Consider the following 18768-nt stretch of genomic DNA (forward strand, 5'->3'; position numbering starts at 1 on the left):
AACCCTACAGTGCCTGACTGTTATAGGAAATCATTTGTCATTTTAAAAAAGATTAAGCTGTATATTGCAAACCATTTTTTTTCCCCAGACGCTTGTCTTCAGTATGAACAAATGGGCTTGAGGCTGAGGCCAAAGGGAAGAAAAGTTTCAGACACGGATTAAAGCATGATTGGTTTTGTTCTTTTAGTGGAATTGTTAATATCAAAAATATAGAATATTGCTTTCAACTTTAACACAAAGCACATCAACATTTTGATAAGGACCCAATACATTTGTTTACTGAAGTAATTGTGACCAAAATATGTACTGAGCTGGACAAATTACAGTTCAAAAATAGACTTGTGAGTGCTCTCAAGCAACACTTTGCTGCCTTTACAAATCATCTGACTTCCAAACGCAACCTGCACACATGCTATTCATTCTCTCATAAAGCCACACCTGTCCCTCATCAACTCCACTCAGTATATATACCCACACACGAGCACATGTCCTCTTTCACATCAGCCTTGCTGTCATGGCTGTAGCACAGCTGTTCAATGATTCCTGTCACTTTCTGTATTTTACACGTGTCCTTTTTGGATTTGGTTGGGTCTGCCGACAATCTTACCTGCTCTGTTGTCGTCAAGCATTCTGATCCAAAAATCTAACTCCCTAACAAATGTATACACTCTTTATGCTTATTGTATTGCTTACTTCTTAGTGAAAAGTGCATGCCTCCTCCTCCCCACCACAAGAAGCAACCATGCATTCATTCGTTCAAGCTAAGCCCACGAGTGTTTTAACGGATGGCATGTCAAATGATAAGGCCCCGATGCGCTGGTGTATTTAACTGAATGAGACAACATGCCTGTATGTCTCTTGAGTGGGTCAGCTGATGGATGCCAGTGAGAGTGAATGGGTGCGACAGATATCTGTGCTTTGGTGCAGAAGAAGGAGGCGGCGCCTGCAACGAGCGCAGATTACCGCCACTATCTGTAAGAAACCGGTAACCGTTCAAGTTGCAAAGGGGCTGAAGACTGAGGAGGTCTCGGCCTCGGCTCTAAGGTGTTGCACCTCCTCATCTTCAACCACCGCCTGACACACGAGCACTCAACCTCCACATATACTGCTCGCCCCCCCTCCCTGCAGTTTCTCTATGCAGTCTCTGAGTAATGGGGACAGATGGCTGGCAGCTTCTTGCTGTTTCTTTGGGCTAGTCCACCCCCACCTCTTTCTCCAAACGCCCCTGGTCTCCTGCAACTGATGGGTTGGTTGCACAAACTCCCACGGAATAGCAATGCAGCCCCTATCTCCTCCACTGCAAGCTGAGAGGGTTATTGGGGGGGGGGGGAGGCGGTGTGAGATGGTGGGGGCGGCTAGAGAGGGAGGATTACTGCTGACAGAGGAGAAATGCTGTAGGCTTGCAAGTGAGGACAACCGCACAGTTTGTGATGTAAGGTGGTGTGTGTGTGTGTGTGTGTGTGTGTGTGTTTGCTGCAGGTGTGCGCTCTTGAATGCTTTTACTTTTCTCCTCTATTTTTGGGTGTCTATGATCACTATGGGCTTGTCCCTTTCTGAGGTTCTGTGTAGGTTCACAAACACTGACTGTGCAGAGAAGGACATTACATGCACAGCAGACTAACCCAGGGACAAACAAGGGAGAGAGGAGGAGGGACAGACCTTTTGAGCGAGCCCCAAGCTGTCTGTAAGTACAGCAGTGCAGTATAGGTTGTGCATTTATTTGCAGTATACAGTATAATTACAGCGTGTTGAGTAGTTGTTCACACTGACCTTTGTATCATTGCTGTCTCTGTGCTGCAGTTGATCTGTGTTTCTGCTGCTGTCGTCAAGCTACAACTCAGCCAATACTGCTGTGTGATGAAAATGCTTTAACCAAAGACTTTTGCGACACGGATGCAACGCCAGCCGCACAAAAGAGTCCATAACTTCAATTTCAAAACACAGAAACCTTTTAGAATGCTAATCTTTTTTTCTGTAATATCTCCCTCAACTGTCAAAGTTGAAGTTCAATCTAAGATATACTTGGAATCTACACACAACAAACAAAATTCAATGGTCATATTTCATCAAAGAAGCCATGGAGCTCATGCAATATACAATATATTGTAGCCAAACTGATAGGAACGACAAATAATATAATACTACATAAGTCAAAAGAGATAAACATTCTTTGCTTAAATGCTGAAAATTATTGTAGTAAGAAATTTGAGTCATAGCACAATTGTATATTCAGTACATAGCCATTTTCTTCATGTACCAAACAATGATACAGTACTGCCTTTACAGACAACAAGAAAGGCGCATTCAGTAGGGTTGCATGGTGGTGTGGTGGCTAGAACTGTCGACTCAGCGCAAGAGGGGCCTTGACGGCCCTTCTGTGTGGCGTTTGCATGTTCTCCCCAGCGTAGGTTTTCTCCACATTCTCCTGCTCCCCCACCCCCCACAGTCCAACAACATGCAACGTAGGTTAATTGATGACACTAGAGAGTGTCCTGATAAACCAGCTGATGTGGTACAGTAGAATAACGTCATTCATGCAGATGTATAATACAAAGCAATTGCACTTAGGGCATCCAGATGGCTTCACTGGCAGTATCAATGGCAGCATTAAATAGGCAATATAAAAGGTGTTTTGAGAGAGTGTGAGTCGCTACACCCACAAGAGTCCCTTGATCATCTGTCCATAAATGAGCGCCAAAAATATTATGCAGTTTGATGAAGCAGTATGCAAGGTTAGCTGTGGACAGACACAGAGATGTACACACAAGCATGCACACACTCATTCACACGACTGATCTCTTTATCTCTTGGCGGAGATACAAAAATAATAAAACCATAAAATCTCTAAAAGCCATGTTTTGGTTTTTTGCCATTTGCGGTGATAAAGGTAGGAACAGAGAAAAATGGAATAAATGCCGTGCTGATCAAATCTAATGGATTTAACTTCAACTATCAAGTCCTGCATCCTGACCACTCTGAACTAGTTCTGATTCCACACAATGATGGATGCTAAAAATAGCTGCTTTAAGTGGCTGTTAGCGTAGGTTGGCATCGTGATGCTGGTAGACAGGGTGGATGAAGACAGATGCTGACGATTACAGGTGGCACGGTGGGAATAATTACGTATAATGTGTGGTTATTTGGGAGAAAACATTGGGACATAGGGAGAATACCGAGAGTATGAATTTAAGATGGTGACAGATTTAACAGCTGGGTTTAAGAGTGATGACACAGGTATGTGGGATAAAGACTTGGACATGAGCTGAATGCTGATAAGCCTTTAGGAAGGAAATGGGGGGGGGGGGATAAAAAGACTATAAAAGAGGTTAGGGATGAATGTGAAGTCAGGGAGATAAAGGTGAAGCTGTGAACAAGAGCTCTCTGGATGTGGTGACAAGCAAGCAAGAAGGGGTGGCTTACATTTCTGGTCTTTCCAGGTGACGGTGGGCTCAGGGCGACCCACTGCCAGGCAGTAGAGGTTTACATTCTCGCCTTCGTTCACCGACACGTTTTTTGAGATGTTGACAATTCTGGCCGGCACTGAAAAACAAAATCATGTCATTAAAATATGACCTCAAAATCCCCTTTTATTTCATACATTATTGATGAGGTATGGCCTCAGCCTATTAAGGTGCTTAAGGTATGATGCAAATCCGTGCACCTAAGACAGAGAGGCAATCAGCTGATTAATGATCTGCGCTCACTGAACTGTGCAACAATATGCTTGTCTGTCTGCTTAAAATGCGCTGAATTCTAAATTACTGCAAATGGGAATTGAGAAATCTCCTTCTCCTGACATCTGATCCATTTTAAAGAAAATTCATAGAAGTGGTTGTCCGAATTTTGATTTTTTTTTTAGGTGAACGGCCACTCCTGGATACCGCTTTGCCCCAAACTCACAAAGTGTTGGACCGCTATGCATGTATTTAGTTTGATAACATGATGGCCCCTTGAATTTAAATGGCCCATTATCATTGCTTTTAATGAGCTCGGGCCTGAAATTGCTTCTTTTTTTTTTTTTTTGCAAGACATCTACCGAGGATCCCATTTTTCTCTATCTTGCTGGAGTTGAATACTTGCAGCGATAAAGAACAGATTGGAGTGGCGGTGAAGCTGCTCCTGCTTGATACACTGACTTGAGGGTGTAATTATTTAGTGTGATATCAAGCTAGGGCTTGAATTGCAGGCGACTTGGAATTAGGTATATATGGTCATCTGTGCCAAGCTTGGCACCCTGCAGACAAGAGTTGTTTGTTTGGCTGCAGTACGATGTGAAAACTCTCTTAGTAAGCGGCTGACATTGTCTCCGCCACCCGTGAGCTGTGAGCCAGACCTCGAGTTTTTCACTCCAGCAGAATTTACCCTAATATATCCCGTGACAAATTTTTCACTTTCATCCTGTCGGTGGTATATTAATGAAATCTGCACAACGAACTATCCAAAATATGCGAGAAATTGACACATGGAGGTGGAACAGGTCTGAGATCCATCCTCTGGGCAGTTCTGCGCCAATACATCATGTCACTCAGGATCAGTCAGACTCTCACTCACTTAGTTGCTGACTTGATGACTGAGCCACAGTCGTGGTCCTGCACTGTCAGTTATTAAGTCAGGCACTACGGACAGCCCCCCCCTGTGTACCGCATCTCCTCCACATAATATCCTCATCCATCTGATCTGCCTAACTCTTATGAAGACAAGCAACCCTACCTGACCACATGGAAATAACAAATGGGCTTGGACTTGGCCTTGTTATTGAAACTGACTTTCTGGTTATCTGTCAGCTGCACTAGGCCTTCTTTACTGAAGCCGCACACATACATAGGCCAGCTAAGTAATTGCAGTTTGATAAATACAAAACCTTGTATACTCAAACATCATGAAAAACATTATCTACCTAGTTTTACATCATGAATTTAACTCTGATTTAATAGAAAAGGAACACTGAAACGTAACTATAGAACATCTTATTTGCTTCCCCTGCTGTCAAACCTCAATCACACCCAATAGACAGCACTACGCTTGGATGAATGACGAAATGCATAATTAAGCCATTTAATTTGTATCCAAGGGTGCTTACAGTAACATCGATGCACACACTGCTTATATTTGCATTACATCTGCAGGCTCTGGATATATCAGGGAAATGAGTCACTTATACTGGAAACGGTAAACACTTTAAAATCCCTTATAACAGAATCCTGTTCAGTCTCGACTCGGCTGTTCACCTTGGACAATGAGGTAGACGTGGGCAATGCGGGGCTTGTTGTTGGCCTGGAAGCTGCAGGTGTAGGGCCCCTCGTCGGATACTTGCACCTTGTCGATGTGGATGGAGAAGTCACTGTTGTTGCTGTTGGCCAGCGTCACACGCTTGTCCAGCGACCACTTGTCCGTCCCCGCGAACAGGATGTTGGAGCGGTTCAGCCAGGCCTTGTGGGTCACCTCCTCGTCGATCCGACATCTGAGAGGACCAGAGGTGAGAGACACGAGTAGGGTTGATGCTAAATACCGCTGAGGTGTTCAAATCGTTACATACAGATGTAGAAACGGGTGAAATGTCAACATAAAAGTGTTTTTGGTACAGTGTTACACACGGCTGACGAGCTTCAACGCACCTCAAAATACTGAAAGAACTGGACACCATTTTCCTGAAGTATACTCCCTCTTTTGGTGTTTTTATGATGGTGGGGAGCGCTGAAAAACATGTTAGTCCAAAATCTCCCATAGGTGTTCAAATACATGGGAATACAGTGCCTGCGAAGGTCATAGCACATGATTCACTTCCTTTTCTACTACAAACCATTCAGGGTGCACTCATGCGTGCCCTGTACAAAGCATCTTGCATTCATTATGTCTCCCCTCTCATTTATTCTAATTTCTCCTTTATTTGTCACCTCATTATTAGTGCAGTTTTACCAAGAGGTTACAGACAAACCTCTTTGGTAACATTGCACTAATGATTACCCATCACTCCTGCTACACAGGTGGAGAAAAAATGAGTCAAATTATAAAAAGAAATATGGCTGAGGTCAGTTATAGGAAATCCAAGAGGTTGTGAGCAAAGTGTTGCATGAGAAGTGTAAATCATTATTCTCTTCACAGCTTGCTTTTCTCTTTAATTTAACATTCAACATGAATGCGGTCCAATCTAAAAATGTGTGGAAATAAGGAAGGATATGAGTGAGTGTGTTGATTAAAGCGCAGTATATCCCTGGCGTTGTTCCAAAAAGGATGTGGCACGTTTCAAAACAGGAGCCCACGGTCCAAAGGTGTGACGTCAGTTCTTGCCTTGGCCACTAGATGTCCTTACCCAGCTTCAACTAGCTGCGAGGCCAGGCCTCTATTGTCCTCATGTTTAATTGATGTGACCTGGATACATATCAAGGTTGAGGTAGATCTTAGATCACCTGCCAAAGTCAGTGGCAGTGACACCACCGTGCATAACAGCTACAGTGCAGGTTAGCCTGGAAGCCTTTAACAAACAGGCACTGGGCTGACGTTCAGGTGGACACGTGACCCGAGGGCCAAGCAGGTTCAGGAAAAGAGGAAAAGAGCAAGGCAATACTTTATGTTGATTCAGTTTTGTGGCTGGTTAATTTAGATACAGAGACGTTAAAGTAAGAAATCCCACCATAAAGAAGATCATTATGTGTACAAACAATCTATTAATCTATTTTTAAAATTAATCACTTCTGCACTGATGATGTAGCTACAGGACTGCAAGCCCAGAGGAAATGAGCACCATAATAGCATCAAATGTGCCTCGTCTTAATGGGCCGCATCAAAGCCAACACAACAGCATTGTCTCGAGCATAACACAAGTATTTGTGCCACTTGGGCAAAAGTGATTTTACATGAAAATGGATATTACTTATGAAGCTGTTTAGTCTGCTGTTTGTCAGCTACCGACTGTCCAGAGCAGACTAAACGTACACGCATCTGATTACAAAATGTGCCATCGCATCACTACTGATGATCTGTACCGTGAAATCAAACTTCCAGAATAATATCTGGAACACCGCAAGCACAAGTAGAGTTTTTTTTTAAGCGGTGGTTTTGACATAGGGGACTTCAAGGACACAAGCCTGAGGCATCGAGAGATGGTCAACAAGAAGGAAACTCAAGAAAACATATTTCTGGCAGAAAAGAAAAACGGGTTTATTTTTTCAGACTTTGATTTCATCTTTGTGTTTTTTCTTGTGAGTTACTGGATAATGTTATTTCTTTAAAAGTATTCAGATAAAACCCACGCTGAAGGAATAATCAGCCTTTGCTTGAAGTGGTCAAGTGTAGACTCAAGCAACATGTACAAAGGAGCCACAAGTAGTGGCACAGCTTTTGTTTTCACAGTCCAAAAGGTCGGGAACGGCTGGTTTAAAGAACTGAAGGGGATTACCACCAGCTCATCAAAAGGTTTTGAATTTGCTAGTGCACAGATGTCCAGATACCAAATTGTAAAGGAATAAGCAGTGACATTGAAAGCACATGTTTTCTGAAACCCAAGAGCGTTCAGTTAAGGATTTTTGGTCTTTAAACACCCAGATAAATTATATAGATTTGACTTCTCCCCTGTGTCAATAGAAGAGCTTCAGGCTACACGTCCTGATAACATTATAGATCAGCTTTCATGGTTGTTTGATTCCCAACTTTGAGAGAGACTTGTTGATGTTGACAAATATTGACAGACCTGTAATATGTTTGACTTTGGTGGAAGGCCCACTCTTCTTGCAAGAGAAAACTAAACTTAAAAAAAAGATTTTTTTTCAGAGAACTGAAGGGCTTAAATGTGATGAAAGTAATGTTGACTTGGATTTTTTTTTCTTTTTTTTCGCTGCTGAATGCACTGCCAAGCCTGGTCACATCCACACGACAGGGAAAAAAAACCCCAAGTTGGCTATTTTTCTGCTTGGTTGGGAGCCAGGGAAAGCTGTGATTTCTACTTTATCACTCACAGTTAGTCAAGTGTGGTTGGTCCGCCCACCGAGCTGACCTGTGCATCATTATTGTTACATCTAAGTAAAAGGTGATTGCAGACGGGCGGCATGACTCCAGCGACATGTGACAGTTATTATCATTCAATTAGCAACAGGACAGACAGAGTCGAAAAATATGGCACAATTTGGGCCGCCTAATTGAAGTTATGTGACGGAGAATTGGCAATTAAATCGGCATGACAGGTGGGGTGGGGGGGGGGGGAACGCAATCACGTTTTTCATGTAATTAGTGGGTGCAGGTGTAGGATCAGGAGTTACCTCAAAGTGACTCTTTCTCCTTCCAACACTGTAATGTTGTCCGGCAGGTGTCCGAACTCTCCTCCGTGCACACTGGAAGCTGCAGAGAAAAATGAGAGAAGAGACCAGTGAGCATCCAATCATGGCACCAGACGCTGGCGTTCATCAATCTCAGGTCAGGTGCTTGAGAAACGACTACCTCGCCCAATGAGTTTGGGCGGGGATGTGCTCCGTATCCTGAAGGGAAAGTAATAAATATACTAAACAAAAGAGTCACAACGTCTGCACTGACCCCCATACTTGAATAATGATTTGGTTTTACCCTGCATTCTGGCGGGATGCGCGCTCATTGAACAGCGCTGATAATGAGCCAAGGGAAGAGGATTCACGCGGAGCTGCCGGAGCGTGAAATGAAGGGACAGCAACGGTAACAGAAGGGATGCTCATCCTGCCTACCAATATACACACACACACACACGCACACGCACACACACACACTCTCTCTCGGAGAACAGAGGCACATGCTTACAAAAGCACACACACACACACACACACTCTTACTGAGTGCCATTAGTTGAAGAGGAGATTCAAACTTGGCATCTGTGAGATGTGTTTCACTCAGGTGGGAAAAACACATTAAAGTAGTTTGAAGTCATTTTTTGTGAACTTGCTTGGACTGCAAACAAAGATAACCAAAGACCTTATATGCTGGCAGTTATATTGGTTACTGCGGCGAGCTGCTCCCCGGTAAGACACCTGGCTCGGTCCATCTCGACTCTGCCAAATCACAGCATGACACCAGATACCTCAGCTTGTGTCTCCCCTCCATCTCCGACAATCTCTTTCTCCCTCTGCCTGCAAAATGACCTCAATATCTCCAGTAGGCCTTTGCTGTGTTCTAGCCTTGAGGTTTAATAAATGGTGACTTTATGAAAAGAAGCCGGTGCAGTGAGTAGCTTAGAAGCACCTCAAGGTTTGTTAAATAACCGCACAAGGACATGTTAAGCATGCCGATTAGGAAACCCGGGAAGAGATGCGACCCAAAATGAAGGCAATGCAGCACTACAGCTTTGAATTAAAGGAGGGTCTTTGTGGAATCATGGTTTGATTCCAAAGAATAATTGGAGAGGCTTCAGAATTACGATGCACTTCGTGGATTCCTAATCAAAAGGTTTTCAAACCGCATCGCCGAAAGTCCTGAGAACTGCCAACTTCCCTAAATAATAATTAATCATCTTTTAAATAAAGACTAATTATGCCTTTTCTGCGTGTTTGCGAATGCAGCGCTGTTTGGCATATCTGTGTGGCTATTTCACAGTAAATATAGGCTACATTGTGTATTCATATATTCATGTGTGTATGGTTGTGTGTGTGCACCGGTGCATGGTGTTGCTCAGCAGTTACAGTAGCTGTCTGCTGCTCATTTGTGTGAATGTGTGCGTTTTGTTTGCTGACATACCGGTGGAGAACAAGAAAGGAGGACAAACTAATGACGCCTCAAAAGAAAAGTGGCCCTGAAAATCTCCTGCTAAAAGCTGTAATCGCATTAATGGGTGCTGCTGCTGCTGTGCTATCTAGGCCGGCCAAGGATCCCAGAACTGGCTGCATCTCTCTCTCTCTCTCTCTCTCTCTCTCTCTCTCTCTCTCTCTCTCTCTCTCTCTCTCTCTCTCTCTCTCTCTCTCTCTCTCTCTCTCTGAAAGCCTGGGGGGGAGGGGCTTGGCACGTTGGCCATTGTGCCCAATGTTGGAAAAACTGTCACAAGCTTTCGTTCATCTGTGGCTTTTATTACAGAGTAATGTTGCATCGCTGTGCTAATGCTTCCTGTCTTAGACTCAGACAGTCCTCAGCTCAAGCGCTCAGCTGTTCCCTTTCAAGTGCTCTGTACTCTACACACTAGACTTTATTTAGGTTAATTCAATTCAGTTCCAGGGCTTGGGGCTTGGAGACGGGTGTGACACGCTGTCATAAACACACACTACCCCAGATTCGCTATCGCAGACACACACGTAGAGAAAAGGCCCTCTCTCGATCACTTAATGTAACCAGTGGGACACGCGCGCGACGCACACATTTTTGATTGAATGAATGATGAATGCATACGCTGGATGCTCCAAACAACACTGCGAAGGTTACAAACCAGCGGGGAGCAATTCCCATTTCCCTACTCAATTCCCATCTTCACAGCTCGATTGGCACCTCGCATTCTAAAACCGGTATCACCCCGCCTTCACTTCCAGACGCTGCACAACACGATAACCAGGCCGACACATTCAGTCCTTATTTCCTCTCACACGCTGCGTCACAGGACAAATCACAGACGTGTTAACTTACGCACACATACGCAAACACACTCATCGACGCGGTGATGGAGGTTCGTCTGAGTTCATTGTGACAATGATCTAAGCAAAGATCCAGGAGACAAACACACACACATATCTATCTATCTATCTATCTATCTATCTATCTATCTATCTATCTATCTATCTATCTATCTATCTATCTATCTATCTATCTATCTATATATATCTAGCATTCACTCTTCCTGCTTCCTGCTCAGCGTGCAGTCAAAGCTTTGACCATGGCACAGACTAAGAAAAACTGTTATGGATATCAACAGCTTGTGTAGAACAAATAATCAGGACCAGGATCTGTATTTGAGAGATGGGAGACCAGCTCTGTCCTGACACAAAAGTTGGCATTCATCCTCATTTTTTTTTTTTTCTCCGCATTGCAAGATGTATCAATATTTGCTTGAGAGCAAAACTACTTTTGTTTTGGCATCTATAGAAAAATCTAAAGCAGACCACAATGCGTACAACGCAAGGTCTCAGGAAAAATGCGGACTGAATATAAACTGGCTGCAGATTATATTAAGATTGATAACAATACGTTTAAACAATCATAAAAACATGCACATATATGGGATTTATGATCGCTGTGGCTCCACTCTTGAAATTCTCTTGAGAAACAAAGAGACTCGCAAAATACTTATTGCCCCCAAAATGTATGCGCAAAAGTGCAAAACAATAAATCACTCGGGTGTCTTACAGTTAAACAAGACTAAAAGCTAGCAGCACTGCCAGACTGTACTTGCAAATGCCAAAGCATGTTTTCTACTATTTTGACAGCATCATCTGACACTTTCTTTAGGTACAGATGAAATTATGACTATATGATGCATTCCCTGCATACTGTGTTCAATCTCCATGCTTTCCAGCCCAAACTTCAGGAGTGCAGGACTTTGTCTGAAGAGTATCGCACATTGGAAATTCTGTTGTTCAAAATTGGCCACAGCAATCAAATCAAATCCAATACTATAACGGTTATTGCTTCGACAGATAAATTAATCTAAAGTGTGCATCTGCGGCGCCTCATTAATAGGACAGTGGGAGTGTTGGGTGTAAACATCATCTGGCTGAATGACAGCATGCGTCGCAAACCCTTTTGATGTAATCCACATGATTTATCCCTTTTCAGGAAATAATTTCAAGTGTTGCCGTCCGAACACAGAGGACATGATCAAACGGAACAATAATGAGTCCAGAGTGCATCCAACAGGCTGTTGCATGGCCAAAACAGAATCGTCAGACATTACTGCCATCACTCCCAATTCCTGGGCCACTTTTGGCTTTATTGATCCCTATCTCAAATTCTGCTTTTTTGTCTCTGCTCCCTCCTGGGGCTCAGCATGCAGGCTGATGAACTGCACCCACCAGGAGGATTCAGGAGTCTCGCCCATTGACACTCTAGAAACGAGGCTGTGCTTGCCAACAGGGAAGCTTAAACCACCGACTACCCTGCAGACTCTAAATGCGGAAACACAAACACAATGTGAATTCCAAAAGAAAGCTTTTTGTCTTCAATGCTTTGGTACCCTACTTTACTAAAACAAAAATGGATTTGTTTAGGAGAGAGACAAATCCCGAGCCTATATGAAAACCACAAGTGAGCAGAGTATGAATAGAGAAATGATAAATAACCGTGTAAGAACAGTATTGCTGGTGAATACTGCAGTGGCCCCCTGGCGTTGGGGAGAACTCAGGCATATTAAATCTCCCAGCTCACTGTTGTCTACAGCAGATACAGTCCGCCATGGCTACCCGTATCTTTTGTCCTTGCTATGACCTGCTGTTTTGGCACACAAAAGGAAGCCCCGTCTCCATACCATACATGCGCACACACATGGACACACACTCGTATTCTGTCCAAATGACCCCCTGCAGCCTTTGTCTGCACACAACATTGAGCCTCGGGGCTAGATTTGTCTGGCATTTTTAAGAGAATAAAATTTTATGGACATGCCTGAGGGATTACACACAGGAAAATACTGTGCTAGTAGACCATTACTTTACCGGTACTGGAGGTGTTTCGTCAATCAGTTCAGCTGTTTTACTGCAAAAGCAGAAATCTGTTTTACTCATCTGTGGATAACACTTTATCTACTGCTGGACCCTAGGTAACCATTCATAAAACTCTCTTCACTTGAGGTTCAGTGTTTTAGTCTCTGTGCTCCCCTGCATTGTGTTTTTGGTAGCAATGGAAGGCGGCTTGCTCAGTACCCATGAGACATCCATTACGTGATTTGTATTCTCTTGACTTTTACATGTGCCTGTTTGTAATTGCACTTGCTACTGGCAGACACTTATGAGTATAGCTCTATTGAGCTGTACAACTTTAGCCTGCGTAGTCCTTGCAAGGCGGTCTTTGTACTGTTCATCTATTTTGCATTGCCCTTGACGATCGAATACACACAGAGAGGAGGCGAAGCTACTTCTGAAAGCATGATTGGCGTCAAGACGGATAACAGCGGAGGCTATAATGACACCCGTAACAATAATCCGTTTTAACGGAGACTGCCGTGGTTTTGAAATTGAAAAGAGAAGGAGAGAGGCACAGCACAAGGTTGGAAGGGGGAGGTGGAAATAGATAGCCAGGGTGAGGTGAGGTCCTGAAAACAAACGGCAAATCGAGAACGAGGCAAAGCCGTAGTAGAATACGGAACTACAGGATGTTGCGTAGCAGCAACAGCAAGAGGGGATACAGTTGTAGCAGCAGAGGTGCGAGGTGATAATAGCAGTATTGGTGTTAGTAGTCGCAGAGAGACGGGGGGAGCAATGAAGTGGCATCAATATTAAGAGGGGAGGAAAGTGCGAGGACACAGTCAGTAACGCTGGGGCATAGTGCAAAGCAAAGGAAAGACACACCCGCATAATTAACACAGGCATGCTGCAGCCAATTAAATATTTACAGAGGCACTTCCCTCCGACACCTTGATGATGAACAGAGGCAGCCCAAGGATTATCAGATGCTGGGAGCCTTAGGCAGGAGACAAGGGGTTGGGGGTGTGGGATTAAACATTAACCGGCACAGATATCCCTTTCTCTTCCTCGTCTGATCCCATTAACTCTGGACGGCCCAAATCCAACCTCATGTCCACCTCTCTGGAGCCTCATCTTCCTGCACTCCCCCTCCTCTCCACTTCTCATTCAGCCCCTATACTCTGCTGATGAAAATCCCCGACTCCCCTCCTGGCTCCTTCCACCCTCAGCACCACCTGTCAGGGACAGAGCAACGGGAGAGCGAAGAGTGAGAAACCACCGGGGCGCCACGCTCTCAAAACCAGCACAACAAGATGGATATACAGGTCGCCTGCTTTCCACATCTGCTGGTGAAGCAAAATGGATGTCAGCAGAATCCCACTTGACAGGAAATCTAAGAAATGTCGGAGAAGTCACGGTGAATGAATTGTTTTGAATCTGTTTGGTAAAGTCATTTTTCCACCCTCTCAGACCACGGATGGGGTTTTTTTTCTTCTGTTGGAGGAATGTGGTGGAATGAAGAAAAAGGAGTGTTTACGTGATCCGTGGCTCTGGTGAGCTCTGAGTACTGACGCGCCAAGAGGATCGATCGCACATTTTGCTGCTCGTCACTCAAGGTCATACATATATCTAGCTGCTCTTATTTGCCCCCATTTAGCAACCATTCTGACACACATACAACTGCTAACACAGCTTGATCTCAGAAGCGTGTCAAACCCATCAGCATTTACAGAAAAGCATCACCCTCGGGTGTCTGACTAGGCCTATACCAAAGATGTGACATCTGCCCCCTTTTTTTTTTTTTTTATTGTAGACATGCTGAATCCACAATTCTGCCTCTGGTCGCTCTGCCCGTCCCTCCTTCCCAACCAGCATCTCCTCCACTCCCTCCCTCCCACTCGCTAATCCCTCTTCACACATCAATCAATAGAGCACTGCAGAGAGCACGGAGCCATACAGTACTCAATGCAGCAGTTGTACAACTTCAATGGGCAGCCACAGATCTTTACCATTGAATCAAGCGTGGCTGGGGAGAAAAGCCGAGCGTGCTAAAACCAGGGACGAGCCCCACTCCGCTTTCTTTTACCCCCCATTTTCCTTGGGCGGACGCCTAAACCTCTTAGCACTCTTGAAATCAATACAGTAGTTAAACTGTTACTTCCTTTTCCAGTGAGTACATACACACGCCGGCCTTACACAAAGCCCTGTAGACCCCCTTAAATACACCCTGTGCACTGGTAGTTTGACAGATTTGTGGCGAAGTGCTGTCACTGTTTTAAAAGAGAACCTTTAAATACTGAGTCACCCTCAAGTAGCTCTTCATCTAGCATCCTCGGACAATAACACACATTTTAGGCATCAAAAAGGAACGGAAAGTAACTCAACAGCAGCATGGGGCCTTCACTTCAATGATGCTGAGTAAATCTGAGTTCACATATTGATGTCATAGCATGTTATAGCAAAAGCAGTGTACGAAATATGGAGGGTCGCCCTTGAATGACACTTCTGTTAAAGCCTCAACAACACATTGTTGGGTGGTCTCTGCATTCAAAATATTACTCTGTCCAGTTTAATTATTCACAAATGTGAATACAGACTAATATTACTGTGGTGTTTCCGCTTTCTTCCATGGGTGGCGCTGTTGCAAATGACCCGCAATGCAAGTGTTTTGTCGTTTGGAAGACCTAACCTCATATTACCAGAAAATGAAATGAACCTGCTTCAACATCATGATTACACAAAAGAAGATGGACGATTAGCTGCGGCTGAATTGTGACAGACTGAATGAGGTATAAACTTGTACAGCGTGTGTTGGGTTAGAGAGAGACGCGAGCCTGCTGTGTGGATTCTGTTGCAGGGTATAGATATTGGGTAGTTGCGAGTGACCTTACTGTAAATGATATTAGCCTTGTTGATGTGTGTTTGAAAGCGTGTAGCGTCTAGTTGATTGTCTTGACTTGCATCCATGAAATCTTGTAGGCATATATTGCTTATTGAGTCTGTGTAAGAGTTCAGTAATAGTGGAGCTCTAGGTAAGGGGGGCAGCATGATTGACATTGGTAACATACAGTTAAGGTACAGCGGATGGAAAGGCTGAAGTATTAGTGTCTCATTGTCAGTTTAACGTTCACATTCATGTCTATTGTACTGGATATTATGTATTATATTAAAGTTACTCTTGAGGGTTCTTAAAAGAAATTGTTACATACAAGATTATGTTTATATGTAGTGTCTCCTCCCAAATGCATTTTGTATATCCTTGAGGTCTAACAAATGTGATGATTTAATTACCATCCACAGGGAACTTTTGCAAAGATGTTTTGAAACTTGCATTGTTTACATATGTGTCTGAATGCCGGCAATTTTCTCCCTCCCTGCCTTTTATGGTGCAATCGAAAATCGTTTCTTGTTGTCAAACCGCCACTGACTGTTGATTAGCGTTAAATAATCGGCAGGCGTGTGTATTGGGTTCATGTGCGTGTACTAGAAAACAACAATATACAAAAACTGGGACCTGCTCTTCAAATCATTGCTCCATATTGCCACGTCCAATTAGATGTTAGTTTGATTTGAATATAGTTCCAAAATGTTGTGCCGACATCCGAGTTGTTACCTGGCTATCAACTGGACATTCTAGCAACTTAAAAAGATGTTGTTACCACAAGCCTATCAGCTAGTTTGCTTAAGTTTATGGACACATTGTGCATTCAGAAGTTTAATACATCCTAAAAATGGGAAATAATAAGTCAACTAAGTCTAAAAATAGCAACAACCCATGTTTAATCCATTCATCCACGACCTCCCATCAACATGGAGTTTGTCGCTCTTAATACTATGTCTCCCATGTCCAAAGACAGCCTGGAAGACTTGTGGTTCTTACAAACACCACAGGTTTAAAAATGAGACGGGAATATAACCTACACATAAATGGCATAATGTGTCTTTAATTGTTTTTAAAAATGGTTGACGATTAATATTTGTCCAAAGAGCGGATGTCACAGTGTGGCCATCTGATCAGAACCGTACCACAACCAAATCAAATGTCAATCAAATGTTGTTATTTATAAAAGAAGAAAAAAAACAAGACACATTTGATCAATATTCTCTGGTTTGTAGGAGAGTGTTTTTTAACTGGACTATTATTGGACATGGAAACGTCACCATCTGGCCATCAATCTCATAACCACGTTGCAGTTTTTGGCATCCGACTGAGACCATTTTTGGCCAGGGACATGATGAACATGACATATGGCAATATGCAAAAAACAAGTGGTCTAAATTACAATAAACAACACCAAAGTGTTTGATCTGACATGCTGCACAACATCATTTATCAGTGTCTTTAAATAACGCTTTTGCACAAATTAAACAGTTTTCTGGCGTTGGCTGAAACAACTGATTCTGTCATTTTTCTAAATAAATAAATAAATAAAACCGTGTAATTAAACTGTGAATACATTCTGGTGTGCCATATTTTTAGTGGTCATAGGAGCTCTGTCAGATGCTGTGAGACTGAACAAATATTTCCAGCCATGCGGTTAAGCTTCCAGCACAGTGGCAAGGCTTACCCTATAGTTTACACTCGAGCCTCTAAGAGGCTACAATAAAAACAGCAATTACTGGGCGATAGTGACAGGAGACAAAGGAGTGTAATAGCATGGGAGCAGTTATTTCGATAGGACCATTGGCTCTAAAGTGGAGTCAAAAAGAATGAGGCATCAAAAAGTCAGTTGAGTGTTGGGCAGTATGTGTGTGTGAAATGGATGACCAGGCAATGCAAGCTGCCAATGGCCGTTCATGACACACTTGAAAAGTAGGACTAATGGCAAAAAAACAACAACTTTGATGAGGGCTTGAGAATTACTGCCGCTGTTGTTAATCTGGACATTCATTTACAATGAAAAAGCTGAAATCATGCAATTTCCATCAAAGACAAAACACGATGTGCTGAAAATGCATTCAGTGAATTTTGAACAAAATCTCGATTGTGGGGCTGAATAAAAGATCTCATTTAGCTTTTGTTTGAATGGTTTTTTGCACGCATGCATAAGCCTTAACGGCACCACCACTGACTTAGCTTATTAATTCCCCCCCCCCCCCCCCCCCCCCCCCCCCCAACAATTCATTTCATACTGATAATGACATATTTCTGTGGAAATATGCAAAATATGTAATATACTCAAACAGAGTAATAAGACCAGTTAATTGTGATGACTGAATGAGGGGCAATTTGCCACTGTCTGAAGCCGCCGCGGTAATGAGCAATCTAAAATAAGTCTCTCTTTGTCTGTGCCTTTTGCAAACAGCAAAACAAAAGGGAACAACATTTTGGCTTCAGGGGAGCAGGAACATTTTCATATCAACACACTCTATCTCAATGAATGCAGACAGTGTGGTGCTGGAACGTGGCAGGTTTCAAGTGCACCCGGGTTACATCTCAGCATGTGGGCATCCATGTGTGTTTATGTCCTGCATGTGTATGCGAGGTGTGTGTGCGAGGTGTGTGTGTGTGTGTGTGTGTGTGTGTGTGTGTGTGTGTGTGTGTGTGTGTGTGTGTGTGTGTGTGTGTAGGACCATCTCAGCATGCATGTGCGTATGCGTGTGGGTGGACTGATGTGTTGTTCAGCACCACCGGGCAGCTCGTCCAGGGGTCTCGCTACCTGCACCACAGGTGGGGTGGTGAGAGAGTGAGGATGAAAGGAGGAGATCCAGGCAGGGAGGGAAGGATGGGGGAGCAGGGTGCAGCCAAAAGAGAGGCAACAAAGTTGGAGGCAGAAGAGGGGCGGTGAGGGCCAGTGCCCAGGAGTAAGGCGCTGTCAGGATAATTCACAGCAGCGGTACTTGCTGCGAAGAACAAAACAGAATTACCTGGGGGAACAGAAATCCGCTAACACCTGCTTAGGAGGGAGCTCCTGAGGGACGGAATGGGAGAAAGGGGGGAATAAAGGAGGGAGGCATGGTGCAGTGCACTGAGAAGCTGGCAAGTACAGATGAAGTAAGCATCAGTGTGTGTTTGTGTGTGAGAGAGAGGGTGAATGAATGTGCATTTGTGTATTTGCAAGCTTGTGTAAATCCGTTTGCTGCGCGCGTGTTTGTGAATCTGTGTGTGGTTCAGTGTTTTTCATGCATGTGTTTGCATACTTCCGTCTGTTTGTGTGCAGTTGGATTCCGCCTGGCTGTGCCCACAGCCATCTTTACAGCTGTGGATGGGCTTCAT

The 18768-nt window shown here is 43.8% G+C and overlaps 1 protein-coding gene across 1 annotated transcript in view; it reads right to left on the reverse strand.

Moving 5' to 3' along the window:
- Positions 1 to 3315: 3315 nt before the first annotated feature.
- Positions 3316 to 18768, reverse strand: part of LOC137874279 (igLON family member 5-like) — a gene marked incomplete at its 3' end in the record, with an annotated part of 84631 nt that continues 69178 nt past the window's right edge. The window contains exons 2-4 of the mRNA XM_068712909.1: positions 8253 to 8331; positions 5229 to 5461; positions 3316 to 3540 (exon numbers count right to left, since the gene is read on the reverse strand). Coding sequence (XP_068569010.1) covers positions 3316 to 3540; positions 5229 to 5461; positions 8253 to 8331 — 537 coding nt within the window. The remainder of the gene's footprint in view (positions 3541 to 5228; positions 5462 to 8252; positions 8332 to 18768) is intronic.

Source organism: Cebidichthys violaceus, unplaced genomic scaffold (assembly GCF_023349555.1).
Source record: "Cebidichthys violaceus isolate CVI_PGR_0920_01 unplaced genomic scaffold, fCebVio1.0.p SCAF_181, whole genome shotgun sequence".
NCBI lineage: Eukaryota > Metazoa > Chordata > Actinopteri > Perciformes > Stichaeidae > Cebidichthys > Cebidichthys violaceus.